Source organism: Nicotiana sylvestris, chromosome 6 (genome assembly GCF_000393655.2).
Source record: "Nicotiana sylvestris chromosome 6, ASM39365v2, whole genome shotgun sequence".
NCBI classification, from domain to species: Eukaryota; Viridiplantae; Streptophyta; class Magnoliopsida; order Solanales; family Solanaceae; genus Nicotiana; species Nicotiana sylvestris.
In genome coordinates, this window is record NC_091062.1 from 154,770,342 (window position 1) to 154,791,010 (window position 20,669).

Sequence of the window (20,669 nt, forward strand, 5' to 3'; positions counted from 1 at the left end):
GGGTGTGTTTTCTAACTGTGTGCCATTACTGTGTGACAACACAAGTGCTCTCAACATGGTAAAAAACCCGATTCAGCATAAGAAGACAAAGCACATTGATGTGCGACATCATTTCCTCAAGGACAATGTTGAAAATGGTCTCATCTGCATGAAGTTTTGCAAAACAAAGGACCAGGTCGCTGATATCTTCACTAAACCATTGAGCAGAGAGCAATTTGAAAAGAATCGACTAGAGTTGGGACTAATCAAATTGAACTGAAAACCTAGTCCCTCAATGACTAGCTATGAAGGAATGGTAAGGTAAAATGCTAAAAAGAGTTTTCTGGCAACTTTTAACTCAATTATATACCATTACAGGTAAACACACATGGCAATTACAGGGCAAACAAGTAGCTAATGATATTGCAATTTTGTAGGAGAATGAGGCTCATATTTGCAAAATCAATCAGGGAACCTGGTTCCTTTGACTCAGGTTAGTAGTTCCTCTTACACTCATACGTATTTTAAACTGCCAAAAGTGACACATCATTAATATATGTCTGCTCTTTTTTCCATACCTTTTAAGCCTAAACGTCACACCCGTTACAAACCGATCTGACTGCTCAGTCCATTGCATCCAATTATAATCGGTCCCTCATTCCCTCTAAATAACCCCAAAAGACATGCTCTCTCATAACTGTCTATATCAAAGCCATCAAACCTTCTTCTTTTCTCTAAAAAACCTTTTTATCGTGTCTTTACTCTCAAAAACTCACCATGTCTTCTTAGAAATCAGAGTCTCCTAAAGCCACCATTGTCATTCCTACTGCATCTTCGACTCACGAAGTGCATCAGCTCGAATCTGACTCACCCCTTACCCAGTGAAACCCCCATCTCCGACCAACCACCACTCGTTGTCTCTTCCCCTACTCCGTCAAGTTATGGTTCCCATCATAGTCGGAAATATCAAACACCCAAGAAGTTTGTTTCATCAACTTCTCCATCTGCTATGCCAAAAAAAAAATGGCAGAATACGGACTAGTAGAGTGAGAAGAGGAAACAAATGTTTCGAGTCAGCGGGTTGAGGAAACAACTGTAGCCCAAGAGCTGTTGCTAGTCTTGGTGAAGCATTTGGTGTATCTACCACCCTCTCTGCTCCAACTTTTGATCTAAACATTGCATCACCATCAGGTAACACCTCTCTCACTTCTACTAATTCTACATTGTTGGATGTGAGTGAAAAGGAAGCCATAGAAAATATGTTACTTATTACTACTGAAGGGAGTTTGGTTGGGGAGTATGTGTCTGGTGATGTGAGTGTTGAGACTCAGTGGGAACAAAAAGGGGAATGGGGATGGAAGTGGGGAACTGGTACCTCAAGGTTACTTGGTACCAGTTAGCACTACAGGGGAGCCAACAGAGGGGCCTGCTCCCTCTGCCCAAGAAGACCACTCTGCTCCTACTTGGTATGAAATTTCATGCTCAATGAAAAAGCCCCTGGACAGTACTAACCCTCTTCCTTCTCCTCATCTTAATGCAGTTCCATTAGATTTTGTGATACCTGAGATGAAACCTCTGTCTAAAGAAGCTGATGATGAAAGTGAGGAGGATTATGATGATATGCTTGTAGCATAGTTTATCGCTGCTAGAAGTGATAGGGCAGTTTCCAAAGAGCCCATTCTTAAAAGACCCACTACTAGGCAACAGAAGAAAGAACCCTTGAAAATGCTTTGAAGAGGAATAAGAAGAAAAAGAAGAGAAGAAGATTGGTGAAATGGGGAAAATTAGTGAATGAAGAGGATCTGCCTCCGGCCAATGTTATGGATGTTGAAGATGAAGAGGTAAATGAGGAACCTACTTCCCTTGCTCATAAATCCTCTAAGAAGTCTGTGATTGAGAAGTCCAAGAAAGGGTCGTTTGTGAAAGGTGTTGGAATTGATGAAGAGAAGAGTGTTGAGAAGACGGAGTCTGGTAAGAAAGCTAAGTCTGGTAGGAAGGAGAAAGGTGTTGAGAAGAAGAAATCCCACAAGAGAAAGGCAAGTGACTGTGAGGAATTTCAAGTAGGCCATAGTGGAAATGTCTGAAGTTGGCAGAAGGGAAAAGTTGAAGAAGCAAAAATTAGTACTGTGGGGTAGAGTGTTTGATGTTGACATTCTTGACATGTCTGGCATGAGACAGCTAGTTGAAATCTGCGAGTTGTAGAAATGGACTCATATTTTTACTGTTTAGAATCCAAAAGTCTATGAAGAGGAAGTTCGCAGCTTCTACGATGATATATTCACTGTGGAGGATGATAATATATGCCTGAAGGTCAATAGAGCGGATTTTGTGATGGATGAAGCTATTATGGGGAGTATACCAGATGTACCTACTAAGGGGCTCTCGTCTGTTGAAGGGACATGTTCCGCCTATTTTAGGAAGGTTATTCTAAAGCCTCAAGTTGTTCAGAGAGGGTAACGGGTGCACAAGAAGGCCCTGCTTCCAGAATACTAGCTCATGTTTGAGATGGTGAACAAAGTCCTGCTCTCTCGCGCAGAAAGATGTTCCATTACATCAATAGCGGACCTATTCCTCCTGGATGCATTGGATTGACACACTACTATCAACCTGCCTGGAATCATGATTGAATATATGAAAAAGGTGGCAAACTTCAAGGATGGGAACCATAGTTTTCCCAGTGCTTGTCTTAGTCCCAGTGTCCTGTTTTGATTTTTTGTTCTTATGACTGTGGTACTTTAGTTTGCTTATTTTGTGGATGTTTTATAACAGTAATACTACTACTGTCTATGTTTTTCTTCTCTCTTCAATTAATGAACATCTCAGTCCTTTGCTATGCATGTTGTACTCTTGTGTTCTATTTTTAGCTATGTTGTATACATAGAAGTGGCTTATTGGACTTCTTTATTGTGTTTGCTTGAACTAATCTTTTTATGATGCCAAAAGAGGGAAGTAAAATTGAAGGGGGGAAATAGGTTCTTAGGGGGAATATGATTAATCTGCAGGGGGAATCATATGGAGATCTGGTTCTCAGGGGGAACTTCAATTCTAAGTTTGTCATCATCAAAAAGGGGAAAACTGATAAGTTATGCGCATTTGTGTTTTGATGATTTTAAAAACTTCATATGAGAACCAGATAGGAAACCTGATACAAAGCCTCTCTGTGCTCGGAATAACAAGTCACATGTTTGGCACAAGTTCCAATGATAATCAATCAAGGGACAAGCAAAGAAAATAGATGGCTATCAGTTCCTCCGGTCACAGTACAAGTCAACTCTTTACAACTATTAAAGTTGTGCAGACGCAACAGTGCAACAGTCACTGTTGAAGCATGCTATGTACCGGATAATTGCTTGCCTCATCCTAGTGACTTGACTTATATATTATCAACATGAAGGGATTATACAAACTTGCAAAACCTTGTATTTCTCTTTCAAGTGTGCAACCACCTTCATTTACTCCAAGGCTTGAAGAACGAAGTAGCAATAGAACAAAGGACCAAATCCCAGAACTGAGTTCATCGTGTGTCCTCAGTATTGTTGTATCTTTGTTAATGTTATTCACTTGTATTTCCTACTCAGCTTAGTTATAAGCATCTTGTAGGATATCCTTGTAAACCATAAATCTTATGTTTCTATTTGACTAGAGTTAGTCAAAGTGGTGAGCTTTGTAATAGAGTTATTATAAAGAGGCTTGGAATAGAGTTATTGCAAGTAGGTGAGGGATTAAGAGTTTAATTCCTAGGTTACAATAGGTTGTAATCTAAAGTTGCTCGGTTAGTGAAGTTGAAATCCTACGAGTGTAGGTCGTGGTTTTTAATCCCGTGAGCTAGGAGTTTTCCATGTAAAATACTGTTGTGTTATTTACTTACCGTTGTGTGTGTGTTCTGTGGGAGCTGATAGAAAATCAGGTTTTCTATAAAGCTTGGTGGACTCTTAGAGGGTGTTTGGCTAAGCTTATAAGCTGGTCAAACTGGCTTATAACCACTTTTTGGCTTATCTACGCGTTTGGCAAAATTAAAAGTGCTTATAAGTTAAGTGCTTATAAGCCAAAAATAAGCCAAAAGTCATAAGTTGGTCTCCCCAACTTATCAAATTTCAGCTTATAAGCACTTTAGGTTTGACCAAAATATTTACTATTCTATCCCTAAAATATTTATTTTTAAAACAAAACTCTTCGTATACCCAGTTCTTCAACTGATTATTATTAATTTCAGCACTTTTATCCAAACACGTAACTGCTTATTTTTAAATCAGTTTCAGCACTTAAAAATGCTTTTCAGCACCTAATGCTTATCAGCTACTCTAAATCAGCTAAGTCAAACGGGATCTTAGTCTGCATCACTTTAGATAATTAATTAACGTCAATTAAAAACAGCTTTAAAAGTTTTAATTAATGAATGAATTAGTGAAAAGAACTAAGTACATGCACCTTAGACGTTTTCATTATTAGTCAGCAACATGTGAGGGAGACCACAAACTTCTTCAAATGGAAGGGATGAAATCGAACAACCAGCTGCTAGTTCAAATTCAAACTTCATGCAATGAATGTTGCTTACTTAATGTGCTATTTTAGAAGACAATGATCTATACCCTGGATTCTTGGCAATTAATTCCATTGTATTTTTTTCATTTTTTTTTTCTCGTTTCAATGTATGTAGCCAACAAGATGAATAGACAAAGGAAACTACAAGTAGATTTTGACCGAGCGTTTATTGAACTCAGAATTTACTAGTCAGAATTTTTTTATTAATCTATTTTCAGCATTTGTCCTTTAATAGTTTGTAAAAGGATATGGTTTAGATAAATAGGTGCATATGCAGGATTTTTCATAAGCAGTATCGATATTTATAAAAGAATGGGAAATAAATAATATTATTTATCACATTTCTAGACAAAGAGTAACCTTAGCCCATAGGTTCGAATCTTAAGTTAAGAGGTTGGAAGTTCAATTCAATCTAACTACAGTTGGTAACAATAGAAGGTCTTTCAAATATTTGCTAGAAATATATTGTAACTACCATTTTTAATAATAGAGGCTCTTTCAAGTATTATAGCTGAGGTTCGGACCCCCAAACTCTAAGAGCAAAATCAAGAATTTAACCAAAGCGCTAGGCGATAATATGTGTCAAGTAGCGTCATTTCCTTTTTGTTATTTGTTTTTGCACAATATTAATATATATATTCTGTAAAAGTTTTTAATAAAGCAGTATCACGTGACACCGCTTCGTTTCACGTGCATCCACTCCTATATAAAAAAGTAGGGAAGGAGGTATTAAATTGTTGCCAATTGCTCAAGTTAACCAAGAATCATTTGAGAAACCAATATATGTAGTTCATTTATTGATATAGATTAGAGTTTTTCTATTTCGAATAATGATCATAATGGCAATAACTTTGAAGCATAGTGCTACAAGCGTGATTCTCCTTTTTCTTTTTCTTTTTCTTTTTCTTTTTCTTTTTCTCTTTCTTGACAGACGGATTGCCAAATATTTTCTTGGAGAGATTACATTCTGTTCCAGGTTGTCCATGTTTTGTGACTCTTCATTCATTGATAAAGACATGAAATATATATAGAGTGACAGCTTACCAAATGTCTTATGGTCTATTTGGTACAATTTGTATTACATTGCAGGATATATATATATACCTATCAAGGACCAAAACTGTACATTCTAAAATCTCAATATATAATAAGGGACCATTTGAATTTTTTTCTCATTTGTTACTATGATTTGACGCAAATGACTAGGGAGGTGCCATGACTAAAGGGCCACACAAATTATTAGTTGTTATATGGTACTCAGCTCTCTATTAAGCTAACTAACGACATATACATATTGATGCAGCGATTTCTTAGAAAATTTTAATAGCTTTTTCAGACCCTTCAAAAAGATCTAGATATTTCAAGATTTAGTTGTCTACGTACGTTTCCTTTTCGGTAAGGTTGCTTGTACTGGTATAGGGGAAGAAGAGAATGTTTGGCGTCAATTTAAGAATTTAATATGCATGACTCCAGTTAAATTTGCAATCAAGTATCTATTGTAGTTTATTTAGCGATCTTATGAATGTCTTTTTCATTACCACATATATTTGAACAAGGTACAACTTGTAAGAAATTTATAAAATATTAGGTCCCAAAAGAACTTACTGTAATAAAGGACTTCTCCAAAAATTTAACAATTCAATAATTCGTGAAACCAAAAATTTAACAATTCAATAACTCGTGAAAATTTTATCTCATTGGAGTAACACTGGAAAAATAACATTTTCAGTAAAGTGGGTGCGCGCATTTTATTGAACTTTATTAAATAAGTTTGAGGTCTTTTATTATGGTTTTATTTTAGGCTATCAATTCTATTGAGACAGTACTGCTAGTTCTACGTCTATTAACACATGCATGGAGCTTTATAATATGCAATGGAAACTGATTAAGCTTGTGCTTCAACATCTAAAAGGTACTGGATCATACATGCAACTGAAGGTTAAATGGTTAAGAAGTACTCCCTTCCATCCATTTTAATTTAAGAAATAAAAAAGAAGATTTTAAAACTTGTAGTTCAAAATTTATTTTCAAATATAAAAATATCTTACGTACTATTTTTTTCAAACGGACTAATAAAAAAAATATATCACGTAAATTCAAAAGTAATAAAAGTACCGTAAATGATTAGCAAGTACAAAAGTCAAAGCGCATGTCCTTTATCAAATGGTGAGTATTACGAAAAATTTTATTTTGTGTCTCATACAACTGACACTAGTTGTATGAGACATCTTTTTTGTCTCACAGTTTTATGGACCCAAAAATATAAGATTGGGGTTCACAAATTTGTAAGACAAAAATGAATCTCACACAACTAATGTCAGTTGTGTGTGAGGCACACAATAAAACTTCTCGAGTATTACTAAGATTTACGTGACTCCTCAATGATGGACCCTAATATTCGGACAATCTGAAATAAAATCAACGGTACGTGTACCAAATATCAGGTTTTCAATACTTGGAAAAAAGCTGGATCATTGATCATTCTCTTCTAGCATGTTACTCTCTCCCGTCCAATTTAATTGATTTTGCTTTTTCTCATAGTCCATAACATTTTTCTTTGTTTTTTTTAGGTATCAACAACAAATTAACTTCTTCTTTTTTTTTAAAGTTATCCTTGAAATAAAGAGTCTAGGAGTATTTGTTATATTTTAATGAGCAAATTTAAGCTAATATGGTCAATTTTCTTATTAATTAATATTAAAAGGTAAATTTCTTAATATGGATGAAAATAACCAAAAGTCAATTAAAATGGACAAGGAGGGAGTACCATATTTGTAAACATGATTCTCACCGTAGTTCTCTTTCTTTGAAAGGGAAAAAAAAAAACAAGTTTACTTTAGCAATTCCTTGACGTTGACTATCATTTATTTGTATTAATTAAAGTAGGGCTTTGCTGATACCTTTTTGTTTTCCCTATAATAATAAAAGTCATCATCTTCCTTTGCCCTCAAACTATGCCTACAAATTAGTGCAAATTACTTTATTCGTAAGATCGCTTACACGTAAAAGTATGTCCTGTTTTTGTTTTTTTTTTAAAAAAAAAAAAGTTAAAATAACAAAGTCAAAGGCCGGGACGGCAAGATTAATTGTTAACGGTTGTAGTCGGCAGCCATTTTCAAGATAATTATTGATGTAAGCTAATAAAAAATGCATACAGTTAACGATTTGTGTTCGTATATATAAATTCGATATATGTTTAACTAATTCGCATGAAAATGGCAGCTAATGTTATGTTCGTGTATATAAATTTGCAAGTTTTAAATATAAATGTTATGCTAAATTAGAAACATTGATGATAATTTCCTCTTAAAAATATTTTCTTAATGTATTTGACTTACTTTAAGTCATCAATATGTTCTTTAATTTGAAATGTTGAATTCAAATGTGACAACAACCAACGTAGGCTCATGTAAGGCAAAATGCATTAGAAAAAGGGACGTTGCTAATAACATGGAAGTATTTATTTAATCAATTATTTGGTGATTAATACTAACTAAGGCAGAATGCTTCTGTTGTAGGGAAGCAATGCCTCACAAAGACATTGACCTTGTTGTTTAATTTAATAAATATTAATCTGTCACCGTCCATTTACCTTACTCTAACTGCTATATTGGTTCAACTTTTTAAAGTTTTTAGACATTCAATAAGGTTAGAATATTTTTGGCTATAAAAAGGGTGTTCATGTCAATATTTTCTAGACCACCAAATTAAAACAGTGCCAGCCTCAAAAAGATAGGATCTGTCTGCTATTGTCTTAAGTCTGTTTAGTTTTTGTGTTTGTCATTTTATTACTATAACAAATGACTATTCCGGTGATTGATTTCTCAAAGCTTGATGGAGAGGAAAGAGCCCAAACTTTGGCTCAGATTTCCAAAGGCTGTGAAGAATGGGGATTTTTTCAGGTATTTTCTGCAATATATATATATATATATATATATATATATATATATATATATATATATATATATATATATATATATTTATTTTTTAATTCTGAAAGTTCAAAATATGGCTTGTGTTTCTGTAATTTACAAGGGTTAAAATATTATAAGGGTCACCGTCTAGTGACGTATAAGCAAAAGGAAAGTTTCTTAATTTCTCCCTTCCCACAACTTAACAATATGATAGATAATGTATTTTTATATCGATAAATCTCAAGGACGTTTTTCCTTTCTAGAGTTTTTTCCATTTTTCTCCTGCTAAACAGATAATTTCTTTCTTCCTTATTCAGTAGTGAGCAGGTTGATCACATTCTTCTTATCACCTCATCCATGAAAATGGGCCTCAAAACCTATATTTTGATTGGGAAAAATATTCTTTTTTTTTGTCCTTATTTGGATAATGGATAGTCGTACTGGGAATGCTTGTGTGAACTTGTTCATATTGCCGGTCTCATCAAGTTTGGATAAAGCAGGCGAGTTGCGGTAGGTTGACTGTCAACGTAAAACTAGTCAATGTATGGTGAATCTCTTTAATGACATGGTCAACGATAATTTAATTATATAGCACTCGAATTGAGGCATAGTTGTTATATGTTGATAGTTATGATGCGAATAAATCGATCTCAAGGAAAATGTCATAATTTGTGCAGTTGGTGAATCATGGGATTCCAGTGGAGCTGCTTGAAAGGGTGAAGAAAGTGTGCGCAGAATGCTTTAAGCTGGAAAGAGAAGAGGCTTTCAAGAATTCAACACCAGTCAAGTTGCTTAATGAGCTAGCGGAGAGCAAGAAGAATGGCAATTCTAAGGTTGAAAATGTGGATTGGGAAGATGTCTTCCTTCTCACTGATGACAATGAATGGCCCTCCAACACTCCTCAATTCAGGTAAGCATCAATTTTATTCAGTAAAGTTACAAAATTACTTTTATCACCTTACGTAACTAGTAAAGTTGTTGTCGTGTGACCAGGAGGTCATGAATTCGAGCCGTGAAAACAGCCTCTTGCAAAATGCAGGGTAAGGCTGACTACAATAGACCCTTGTGGTCCGGATAAGGCTGACTACAATAGACCCTTGTGGTCCGGATAAGGCTGACTACAATAGACCATTGTGGTCCGGACCTTCCCCGAACCTCGCGCATAGCGGTAGCTTAGTGCACTGGGCTGCCCTTTATTATAACAAGGTCACAATATTTTTTTTGTCACATTAAAGTGCTGAACTTTATCAAATATAAAAGTAAAGTCATGTTGACAGTATTTTTTATCATTATAGCGGGTAAAGTTTCGCTAATTTGATGTGACAAACAACAATTTTGTGACTTCATTGTTGCAGTTGGAAAAGTTCAATGGCCAATCTGAAATTAATTCAGAAAATTATTGGAATTTCATTAACATTGACAAGGTTATAATTCATGACAAATATATATTTAATTAATGAACTTAATTTTTAACATTTTGACCGTCTGATGTAACAGGGAAACGATGAAAGAGTATAGATCAGAACTGAAGAAACTAGCAGAGAGTGTGATGGAAGTAATGGATGAAAACTTAGGCCTACAAAAAGGATCAATCAAGAAAGCCTTCAATGAAGGAGAAGGTGACAATAATGCTTTTTTTGGAACAAAAGTGAGCCATTACCCACCTTGCCCACATCCAGAAATGGTGAATGGCCTAAGAGCTCACACTGATGCTGGAGGTGTGATTCTACTCTTCCAAGATGATCAAGTTGATGGCCTTCAAATCCTCAAAGACGGCGAATGGATCGACGTCTCGCCTCTCCCCAACGCCATTGTTATCAACACAGGTGATCATTTTTTTAGTTTAAAAATGCTAGGACTGTGCTTTGTTTGAGACGGGGTCCATTGGAATCAACCTCTCTACCTTCGCAAGGTATATATAGGGTAAGGCTGCGTACACACTGCCCTCTCCAGACCCCACTTGTGAGATTATAGTGAGTTGTTATTGTTGTTGTTTGTGATCATTTTTTTTAGTATGACGGTGTTTTATTGGGCCGGAGTTAAAAAAAATGAATTCTTTTGGCCTACATACGAAAGATATCGTTGGAACTTTTGTTCTCAAACACGCCGTGACATTTCTGTCCTACTATCAGCTGTTTGATTTCCTTCCCTATATACACACACAGGTGATCAAATTGAAGTGCTTAGCAATGGGAAGTACAAAAGTGTTTGGCACAGAGTTATGTCTAAACCAGATGGGAATAGGAGATCTATTGCTTCCTTCTATAATCCTTCCTTGAAAGCCACCATTGCTCCTGCACCAGAGCTAGTGGAGATGAAGGATAAGAAAGAAATGGAAATAACTAATTATCCAACTTTTGTGTTTGGAGATTACATGAATGTTTATAATGAGCAGAAGTTCCTTCCTAAAGAACCAAGGTTTCAAGCTGTTAGAGCAATGTGAAGAAGGGCTAATATATATAAATAGCTTTCTCTCCATTGTTTGGTTCATTGTAGAATTTCTGTATTTTGTTTGAGATACCTCAATCTTCATATAATTAAAGCTGTAACACTCCTCAAATTTATAAAAGTTTCGAGATACGCTATTTATAGAATCAAATTATTATTTTTTTCTTGCCTATAGTGAAAATATATATATATATATATATATATATACACTTAAATAGTTGGATGTGCAATTAGGGAAATATTAATAGTTTTGTTAATATTAATTATTAAAAGTAGGAATAATTAAATACTAGTTAAGTCAAAAAAAAAAATCACGTGCAACATAAAGCCATAAAGGGCTCTTGGTAGTTGGCTGGCAAAAGGCTTACGCCTTAGGAAAAGAAAAACACAGAACTCACATTCTGTTTGCCAAGAAACAAAGGCGTCGTTCAGCGAGGTACTCACACAGGCAACAAAAATTCTAGGGTTTTTTGCAAATCACTAATTCTTGAACCCTCGTATATAAAATTTCTATTGTCAATTACGTACCCTATAGTAGTAATAGGTAAGAATTGAATAGTTAATTCTTTTCTTCCTCTATATCATCAATAAATTTCACAATTAGGTGTAGTACTTTGAAATTGATCCAAATGCAATGGTTGTTGTAGAATCGATTGTTTGACTTGTGTCAATTGGACTGGGGTCTACGTATTGGCTCAAGGAGTATTGGGGTGAGTTGATATAGCCCTTTACTAAAGTGGTTTAACTCACAAAAGCACACACACAAAGTGTTTGATGAATTGCATAAAAGAGTTAATATATACTTAATGGGAGTAGTAAGTACCTATTAACTTAGAATTATTTTCTAGATAAAGTTTAGATGATTATTTGGATATATGTGCATAAATTTCAGATTTTTATGTTATTCTTATATGCCATTTTCATGTTGAAAATTCATGAAGGATCAAGAACCTTTATAAATACTTTTGAATGTTTATTTCATTCTTATGTCATGTCTTACATTTAAGGATATCAGTATGAGTATGTATAAAAGATTTAGACTTGAAAAGTCACAAGAAGAAGTTTTAGAAAGAAAAGATTTTTGGGGAATATCCTTTATTCTGAGAAGGGGTCATCGTCCAGGCCTAGGGTCCTGACCAAGGCGTTGACTTCCTGAAACTACTTGTGCCAAAATAGGGAGCACACGAGCCGAGGGTCTTGTTGCTGAGAATTTACTTAGTCATGCTAACGTATGAGACATGAGCGCTGAGAACCATGAAGCGAGTGGCACCTCGTGGATTGGGCCTATTCGATCAGGTTGGGATCGAACACGTGCCGATCACACGGTGACTGAGACAGAATTAAGTCAGGATAGTTGGAACTACCAAAGTATAAAGTGAAGTATTTTTTTTATAAGTAAGAAAAGGAAAAGAATTTCTTTTAGAATATTCATGAACTGCTATTATGCAATTATTTTAGAATTATTCTTATAAGTTTTATGTTTTACATGCATTTAGAACCTTTGCTCATAATGTATATGTTATTAAAGTTTCGCCCCTGTTGTTGAGACTCACTGAGTACAATGGATGGTACTGACGTTCTCTTTTGGGACCCTACGTTGGTCTGCGGTACAACGTAGGAACTGGATTTGCAGGTGAGCAGGCTACGAGTTAGGACTTCCTTCTCTTCCAGTGCTATTGGTGAGCTCCGCTTTTTTGTTCGTGGAGTATTCCTTAGAGTCATCTTTATTTAGTTATTTCTTTGTTACTTAGAGAACTAGCCAAGAAATCTCATGTCCTGAGCAGTGCGTCAGTTTATCAGTAGAGGATTCATAGACATAGTCATTGGGTTAAGATTCAGATATTTTTGATAATAACTTAGCAGCATTTTATTAGTTACTACGAATAAAGTTTTGAAGTTGGCTTATTTTAGATATTTAAATTATTTAAAAGTGTTTGGTTACAGTAGTGTCTTGTGGCATATAAAGTTTGAGGTTATAATAGATTTGATAAGCAGAGATGGTCCGTTCGGTCATGTTTAGTGATCGAGTGCCGGTCCCGGCTTGTTTAGAAAATGGGTCGTGACAAACTTGGTATCAGAGCCTCAGGTTTATGGAGTCCTAGGGGTCTATGAAGCCGTGTTAGTAGAGTCTTGTTTATATGTATGAAGCGTGTCATACTTATAAACAGGAGGCTACAAGCATTTAGGAAAAGTCTCTTTTTTTCATACTTTAGATCGTGTAGTAGAGTCTACCTCTAAGAAATTATCTAATTTATTCGTTTCTCCAAAACTCGCAGAAATGGCTCGTACTCGCAACTCTGACACTGACACTCAGGATGTTGCTCAAGAAACTATCGCTATTATTGTAGCTCAAGGTAGAACTAAGAAGGCTTCGACTCATAAAAGGAGGGGAAAATCCGCAAAGGGAGTCCAAGTACCCCGGGTTGAACAAGAAGAAGGGGTGGAGCATGATGATCCAGTACCTCAGGATCCAGTACCGCCCCTAACAGCAGCTCCGGTTCAGGCAACTATATCTCCCAAGGTGGGTCAGATGTTTAATGTTGTCAACAGTGCTATGGAGATGTTTAAAGCCTTTATGGCCAACCAGAACGAGAGAAGAGATGAGATTCCACCTCAATCAAATAAATAGAACAATTTTAAGTCTTCAAGAGTGAATGAATTTTTGAAGTTGAGTCCTCCAGTGTTTCATGGTTCTATAGTTGATGAAGATCCGATGTTGTGGCTGGAGGGTGTCAAGAAAGCCATCCGAGTGATGAAAGCATTTGATGATGAAGTTGTGGAGCTAGCTGCTTACCAGCTTAGAGATGTGGCTGGCGCTTGGTTTGAGATGTGGGAAAAGGAAAGAGATGAAAATGATGGTCCGCCTACTTGGGAAGAATTTGAAGAGGCCTTCATGGCTAACTTTATCCCAGAAGAGGATAGGGAAGCTAAGGCTACAGACTTCGAACAGCTCAAGCAAGGGAATAAAAGTGTGCAAGAGTACTACATGGAATTCATAAGGTTAGCTAAGCATGCTCCTCACATGGTGAAGACTAAAAAAGCAAAGATTCGCAGGTTTGTTGGCGTTTAGCTTACCACATTAAGGATACGACATCAGCTGCAGCAGTAGGGATGAAAGCCTTCTCCTCTGTTGTGGGATTTGCCAAGCACTTAGAGAAAGACAGACAACTAAGGAGAGAATAAAAAGAGCATAACAAGAAAGCCCGGACAACGGGCAGGTTTAATGGTACATCTAGCGGAGGTGGAAGGGATTCCTCTAATAAGGAGTCATTAGCACCAGCTCAGTCCAGTCATCAGTCAGGTGGTGGGTCTTCCTTCAGACGTACTCAGAGTTATGGAAATCAGTCTCGCCAGAATCAGAATTTCAGAACATCATCCTCACATAGCCAGAGTCATGCTGAGCAATATTCACACCAGCAAGGTTTTTGTGGAATATGTAAGCGGCAACATTCAGGTCAGTGTAAGCTCGGGTTTCATAGTTTCTACCATTGTGGAGACATTGGTCATATAAAGGCCAACTGCCCAAAGTTGCGACGTAATTTCAGTGGTGGATCAACTCGTCCTTCTAGTTCCTCAGCTACTGCAGTTGCACCACCTCAGACTCGTGGTTCTCATAATCAGACCGGGCATGAAGCAGGCAGAGGTGCAGACCGAGTTACTTAGGGAGGGGGACAACCCCGTTTGTTTGCTACACTTGATTGTCAGAGAGCAGAGGCATCTGCAGAAGTTATTACAGGTATACTTTTAGTCTACTCAAATAATGCTTACGCCATAATGGATCCATGTTCAATGTTTTCATATGTGACTCCATACTTTGCAATTAACCTGGGACTAGAACCTGAACAACTTAGTGAGCCATTCCTAGTATCTACTCCAATTGGCGAGTCAGTGAAAGTCACCAGAGTCTATAGAGGTTGTATAGTTTCAGTCCAAGGTCGCAACACCAATGCCGATCTCATAGAGTTAGAAATGGTGGATTTTGATGTGATCATGGGTATGGACTGGTTGTCTTCCTGCTATGCCATGTTAGATTGTCATGCCAAGATAGTCAGGTTCCAATTTCCAAATGAAGAAGTCTTAGAGTGGAAGGGTAGTTCAGCATCGCTTGTAGGTAAGTTTATTTCTTATCTTAAGGCACAACGAATGATCGGTAAGGGGTGTCTCGCCTATTTGGCTCACATTATTAATCCACAATCATAACCACCAACTCTTCAGTAAGTGCCAGTTGTTAGAGAATTTCCAAAAGTTTTTCCAGATGACCTTCCCGTACTTCCTCCCGAAAGAATCATAGACTTTGGCATTGATCTCATGCCAGGCACTCAGCCCATATGTATACCTCCTTATAGGATGGCTCCAGCAAATCTTAATGAGTTGAGAGAACAATTGAAAGACCTTCTTGACAAGGGCTTCATCAGGCCGAGTGTTTCACCGTGGGGTGCCCCCGTCCTGTTTGTCAAGAAGAAAGATGGATCTCTCAGAATGTGAGTCGACTATCGGCAGTTGAATAAAGTTACAATTAAGAACAAGTACCCACTGCCAAGAATTGATAATTTATTTGATCAACTTCAGGGAGTAAAGTACTTTTCAAAAATAGACTTGAGGTCAGGGTACCATCAGTTAAGAATCAGAGAAGAGGATCTATCTAAAACAACCTTTAGAACTCGCTACGGGCACTATGAATTTCTAGTGATGTACTTCGGGTTAACAAATGCTCTAGCTGCATTCATGGACCTCATGAACAGAGTTTTCAAGTCATTCCTGGATACCTTTATTATCGTGTTTATAGACGATATTTTAGTATACTCTAAGAGCAAGGAAGAACATGCAGAACACCTTAGAATAGCCTTGCAGACCTTGAAGAAGAGTGAGCTTTATGCCAAGTTTTCAAAATGTGAGTTCTGGTTGCAGTTAGTAGCATTCTTAGGCCACGTGGTATCTAGTGAAGGAATAAAAATAGACCCTCAGAAGACAGAAGCAGTCAAGAACTGGCCTAGGCCAACAACGCCAACCAAAATCAGGAGTTTCTTGCTGTTAGCTGGCTACTATAGAAGGTTTGTAGAGGGGTTTTCTTCACTCACAGCTCCATTAACTAAGTTGACCCAGAAAGCAGTTAAGTTTCAGTGGTCAGACGCTTGTGAGCAGAGTTTTCAAGAGTTAAAGAAGAGGTTGACCACTACATCTGTATTAACCTTGCCGATAGGTTTGGGTGGGTTCACAGTGTATTGTGATGCCTCCATAGTGGGCCTTGGTTATGTTCTTATGCAAAATGGAAAAGTTATTGCTTATGCTTCCAGGCAGTTAAAGAGTCATGAAAAGAACTACCCCACACACGACTTGGAGCTTGCATCAGTGGTGTTTGCATTAAAAATATGGCGACACTACCTTTATGGCGAGCATTCTGAAGTGTTTACAGATCACAAAAGCCTCCAGTACATTTTCAAGCAAAAGGAACTAAATTTGAGACAAAGAAGGTGGCTCGAGCTATTGAAAGTTTATGACATCAATATCCTTTATCACTCGGGCAAAGCTAATGTGGTAGAGATGCACTTAGTAGGAAGTCAATGGGTGTCTTGGCCCATCATGGTGTACAAAGGCGATCTTTGGGTCGAGAAATTCAAAAACTAGCCAATGATGGAATTAGATTGGATGAGACCGAAGAAGGAGATATAATTGCTTATGCCTTAGCACAATCCTCCCTTGTTGCGCATGTTAAGGCTAAGCAAGACGAAGATCTGTACTTAGTGAAATTAAAAGAAGGAGTCAAAAACAAAGAAATCACTGATTTCACTCTAGGAAGTGACGGAGTTTTGAAGTTGAATGATCGGTTATGTGTGCCTGATGTAGATGGTCTTAGGAAGGCCATAATGGAGGAAGCTCACAGTTCGAGGTACTCTATCCACCCAGGTGCTACCAAAATGTATCTAGATTTGAAAGAGTTGTATTGGTGGAAAGGCATGAAGAAACAAGTAGCAGATCATGTGGCTAAATGTTTAAATTGTCAGCAAGTCAAAGCCGAGCATCAGAGGCCTGGTGGCCTAGCTCAAGATATAGAGATACCACAGTGGAAGTGGGAGATGATTAATATGGATTTCGTAGTAGGTCTACCTCATAAATACCGTAAACATGATTAAATTTGGGTTATTGTAGACCGACTGACAAAGTCCGCGCATTTCCTACCAGTAAAGACGACAGACTCCACAGAGCAGTATGCACAGTTGTACATCAAAGAAATAGTCTGATTGCATGGTACTCCAGTTTCATCATATCTGACAGAAGCCCTCAGTTCACAGCGCATTTTTGGTAGGCATTTCAGAAAAGATTAGGTACCAATGTCAATTTAAGCACCGCTTTTCATCCACAGACCGATGGCCAGGCAGAAAGGACTATTCAGACTCTCGAAGATATGTTGCGTGCATGTGTTATAGATGTTAGAGGTAACTGGGATGATCACTTGCCACTTATAGAATTTTCTTACAATAACAGCTATCAGGCCAGCATTGGTATGGCTCCTTATAAAGCGTTGTATGGACGGAGATGTAGGTCTCCAGTAGGTTGGTTTGAACTACCAGAGGTGTCGTTGATTGGTCCAGAGTTTGTTTGTGAGGTCTTGGAGAAAGTTCAGCTAATTAGAGAAAGACTTAAAGCGGATCAAAGTCGTCAAAAGTCTTATTCTGACAAGAGGCATTGTGAGTTAGAGTTCATGGTTGGTGATAAGGTGTTTTTTAAAGTTTCACCAATGAAAGGATTTATGAGGTTTGGTAAGAAAGGGAAACTTAGCCCTAGATTTATCGGACCTTATGAAATTCTAGAAAAGAAAGGAAATGTGGTTTATAAGCTAGCGCTACCCGTTGAGTTGTCCTCTATTCATCCTATTTTTCATGTGTCTAATGCTTAGAAAGTACATTCATGATGAGTTGCATATAATACATGTCGATACCATAGAAACTAAAGAAGGTTTGACTTATGAAGAGGTACCTATAGAAATTCTCGATAGACAAGTAAGAAAGTTGAGAACAAAAGATATAGCATCGGTAAAAGTTTTGTGGAGTAATCATGATTCAAAAGAAGCTACGTGGGAGGTCGAGGAAGATATGAGGAAGAAGTATCCTTATCTATTTGAGACAAGGTATGTGAACCTAGGTTTGGCTTGACATTTATATTTCATTTATTAAATACAAGTTAGCAAGTGTTTATGTCCTTCCTAGATCATATTTAGTTGTTGTAGTGATTTAGTTTATGCAAGAGTATATTTAATTCATTAAAGTGATTTACTTTTGCTAAAGTGTTTTTCTTTAGATTCTTGTTAGTTATTATGGTACCTCCTTGCCGGAGTGTGAGTAATTAATTTATGAGCTATGCACGGTGCCTATGAATGGCCTGTTATGGTATATTTGGTTGTTATTGGTGTAGTTGTGGTATTTGTGACAGGGATATTTTTTTTTTGGATAGTCCAATTTACAAGGGAAACTCTGCATAAATTTTGAAAATTTAGGGAGTTAGCCAAAATTTTGAGTCCCTTGGAAAAGTGAGTGTGCTAAGAAAACTTAAGAGGTTCAAGGACCCAAGGAATGATTGTTAGCTTAATAATAAGGCCCTAGCATCATTCGAGGACGAATGTTTTTAAGGAGAGAAGATTGTAACACTCCTCAAATTTATAAAAGTTTCGAGACACGCTATTTATAGAATTAAATTTTTTTTTTCTTGCCTATGGTGAAAATATATATATATATACACTTAAATAGTTGGATGTACAATTAGGGGAATATTAATAGTTTTGTTATTATTAATTATTAAAAGTAGGAATAATTAAATACTAGTTAAGTCAAAAAAAAAGCAAAAGAAATCACGTGCAACCTAAAGCCATGGTAGTTGGCTAGCAAAAGGCTTACGCCTTAGGAAAAGAAAAACATAACTCACATTCTGTTTGCCAAGAAACAGAGGCGCCGTTCAGCGAGGTACCCACATAGGCAACAAAAATTCTAAGATTTTTTGCAAATCAATAATTCTTAAACTCAGGTATATAAAATTTCTATTGTCAATTACGTACCCTATAGTAGTAATAGGTAAGAATTGAATAGTTAATTCCCTTCTTCCTCAATATCATCAATAAATTTCATAATTAGGTATAGTACTTTAAAATTGATCCAAATGCACTGGTTGTTGTAGAATCGATTGTTTGACTCGTGTCAATTGGACTGGGGTCTACGTATTGGCTCAAGGAGTATTGAGGTGAGTTGATATAACCCTTTACTAAAGTGGTTTAACTCACAAAAGCACGCACACAAAGTGTTTGATGAATTGCACAAAAGAGTTAATATATACTTAATGGGAGTAGTAAGTACCTATTAACTTAGAATTATTTTCTAGCTAAGGTTTAGATGATTATATAGATATATGTGCATAAATTTCAGATTTTTATGTTATTCTTATATGCCATTTTCATGTTGAAAATTCATGAAGGATCAAGAACCTTTATAAATACTTTTGAATGTTTATTTCATTCTTATGTCATGCCTTACATTTAAGGATACCGGTATGAGTATGTATAAAAGATTTAGACTTGAAAAGTCACAAGAAGAAGTTTTAGAAAGAAAAAAATTTTGGGGAGTATCCTCTATTCTGAGAAGGGGTCATCGTCCAAGCCTAGGGTCCTGACCAAGGCGTTGACTTCCTGAAACTACTTGTGCCAAAGTAGGGAGCACACGAGCCGAGGGTCTCGTTGCTGAGAATTTACTTAGCCATGCTAAGGTATGAGACATGAGCGCTGAGAACCATGAAGCGAGTGGCACCTCGTAGATTTGGTCTATTCGATCAGGTTGGGATCGAACCCGTGCCGATCACACGGTGACTGAGACAGAATTAAGTCAGGATAGTTGGTACTCCCAAAGTATAAAGTGAAGTATTTTTTTTATAAGTAAGAAAAAGAAAAGAATTTCTTGTAGAATATTCATGAACTGCTATTATGCAATTATTTTAGAATTATTATAAGCTTTGTGTTTTACATGCATTTAGAACCTTTGCTCATAATGTATATGTTATTAAAGTTTCGCTTCCTGTTGTTGAGACTCACTGAGTACAATGGATGGTACTGACGTTCTCTTTTGGGAACCTACGTTGGTCTGCGGTACAACGTAGGAACCGGATTTGCAGGCGAGCAGGCTACGAGTTAGGACTTCCTTCTCTTCCAGTGCTCTTGGTGAGTTCCGCTTTTTTGTTCGTGGAGTATTCCTTAGAGTCATCTTTATTTAGTTATTTCTTTGTTACTTAGAGAACTGACCAGGAAATCTCATGTCTTGAGCAGTGCGTCAGTTTATCAGTAGAGGCTTCATAGACATAGTCGTTGGGTTAAGATTCAGATATTTTTGATAATAACTTAGCAACATTTTATTGGTTACTACGAATAAAGTTTTGAAGTTGGCTTATTTTAGATATTTAAATTATTTAAAAGTGTTTGGTTACAGTAGTGCCTTGTGGCATATAAAGTTTGAGGTTATAATAGATTTGATAAGCAGAGATGGTCCGCTCGGTCATGTTTAGTGATCGAGTGCCGATCCCGGCTTGTCAGAAAATGGGTCGTGACAAAAGCAGTACATATATAGTAATCTTGTGGCTGCTTTTTACAGGTTGTGTATTTTCATTTTTCGTTTCTTTTTTCCTCGTGTATTTCTTGAAATGTATCTATCAATTCTGTCTTTGTAAGCTTCAACTTTCATAGATTTGCTTAGCCATTCTTTATTTATTTAATAGCTTTGGTGAAAGTTTTTACATGCAACGTAACATTTATGA

General features: G+C 36.7%; 2 protein-coding genes across 2 annotated transcripts; both read left to right on the forward strand.

The window, feature by feature from the left end:
- The first annotated feature begins 8,229 nt into the window (after positions 1–8,229).
- On the forward strand, positions 8,230–11,034 carry LOC104240667 (1-aminocyclopropane-1-carboxylate oxidase 5-like). Its single transcript, XM_009795537.2, has 4 exons — positions 8,230–8,423; positions 9,113–9,345; positions 9,933–10,261; positions 10,601–11,034. The coding sequence occupies exons 1-4, from the start codon at positions 8,322–8,324 to the stop codon at positions 10,876–10,878; spliced, it is 942 nt and encodes a 313-aa protein (XP_009793839.1). The 5' UTR covers positions 8,230–8,321; the 3' UTR covers positions 10,879–11,034.
- Positions 11,035–13,596: 2,562 nt separating this feature from the next.
- Positions 13,597–14,546, forward strand: LOC104240668 (uncharacterized). Its single transcript, XM_070149389.1, has 2 exons — positions 13,597–13,937; positions 14,102–14,546. Exons 1-2 carry the CDS (start codon positions 13,597–13,599, stop codon positions 14,544–14,546), a joined length of 786 nt encoding a protein of 261 aa, XP_070005490.1.
- Positions 14,547–20,669: the final 6,123 nt, after the last annotated feature.

Coding starts and splice junctions, on each gene's coding strand:
- LOC104240667 (XM_009795537.2), top strand. CDS start 8,322: ATGACTATTCCGGTGATTGATTTCTCAAAGCTTGATGGAGAGGAAAGA. Junction 8,424..9,112: donor AAGAATGGGGATTTTTTCAG/GTATTTTCTGCA, acceptor TAATTTGTGCAG/TTGGTGAATCATGGGATTCC. Junction 10,262..10,600: donor CGCCATTGTTATCAACACAG/GTGATCATTTTT, acceptor ATACACACACAG/GTGATCAAATTGAAGTGCTT.
- LOC104240668 (XM_070149389.1), top strand. CDS start 13,597: ATGTTGTGGCTGGAGGGTGTCAAGAAAGCCATCCGAGTGATGAAAGCA. Junction 13,938..14,101: donor AAAAAAGCAAAGATTCGCAG/GTTTGTTGGCGT, acceptor GACAACGGGCAG/GTTTAATGGTACATCTAGCG.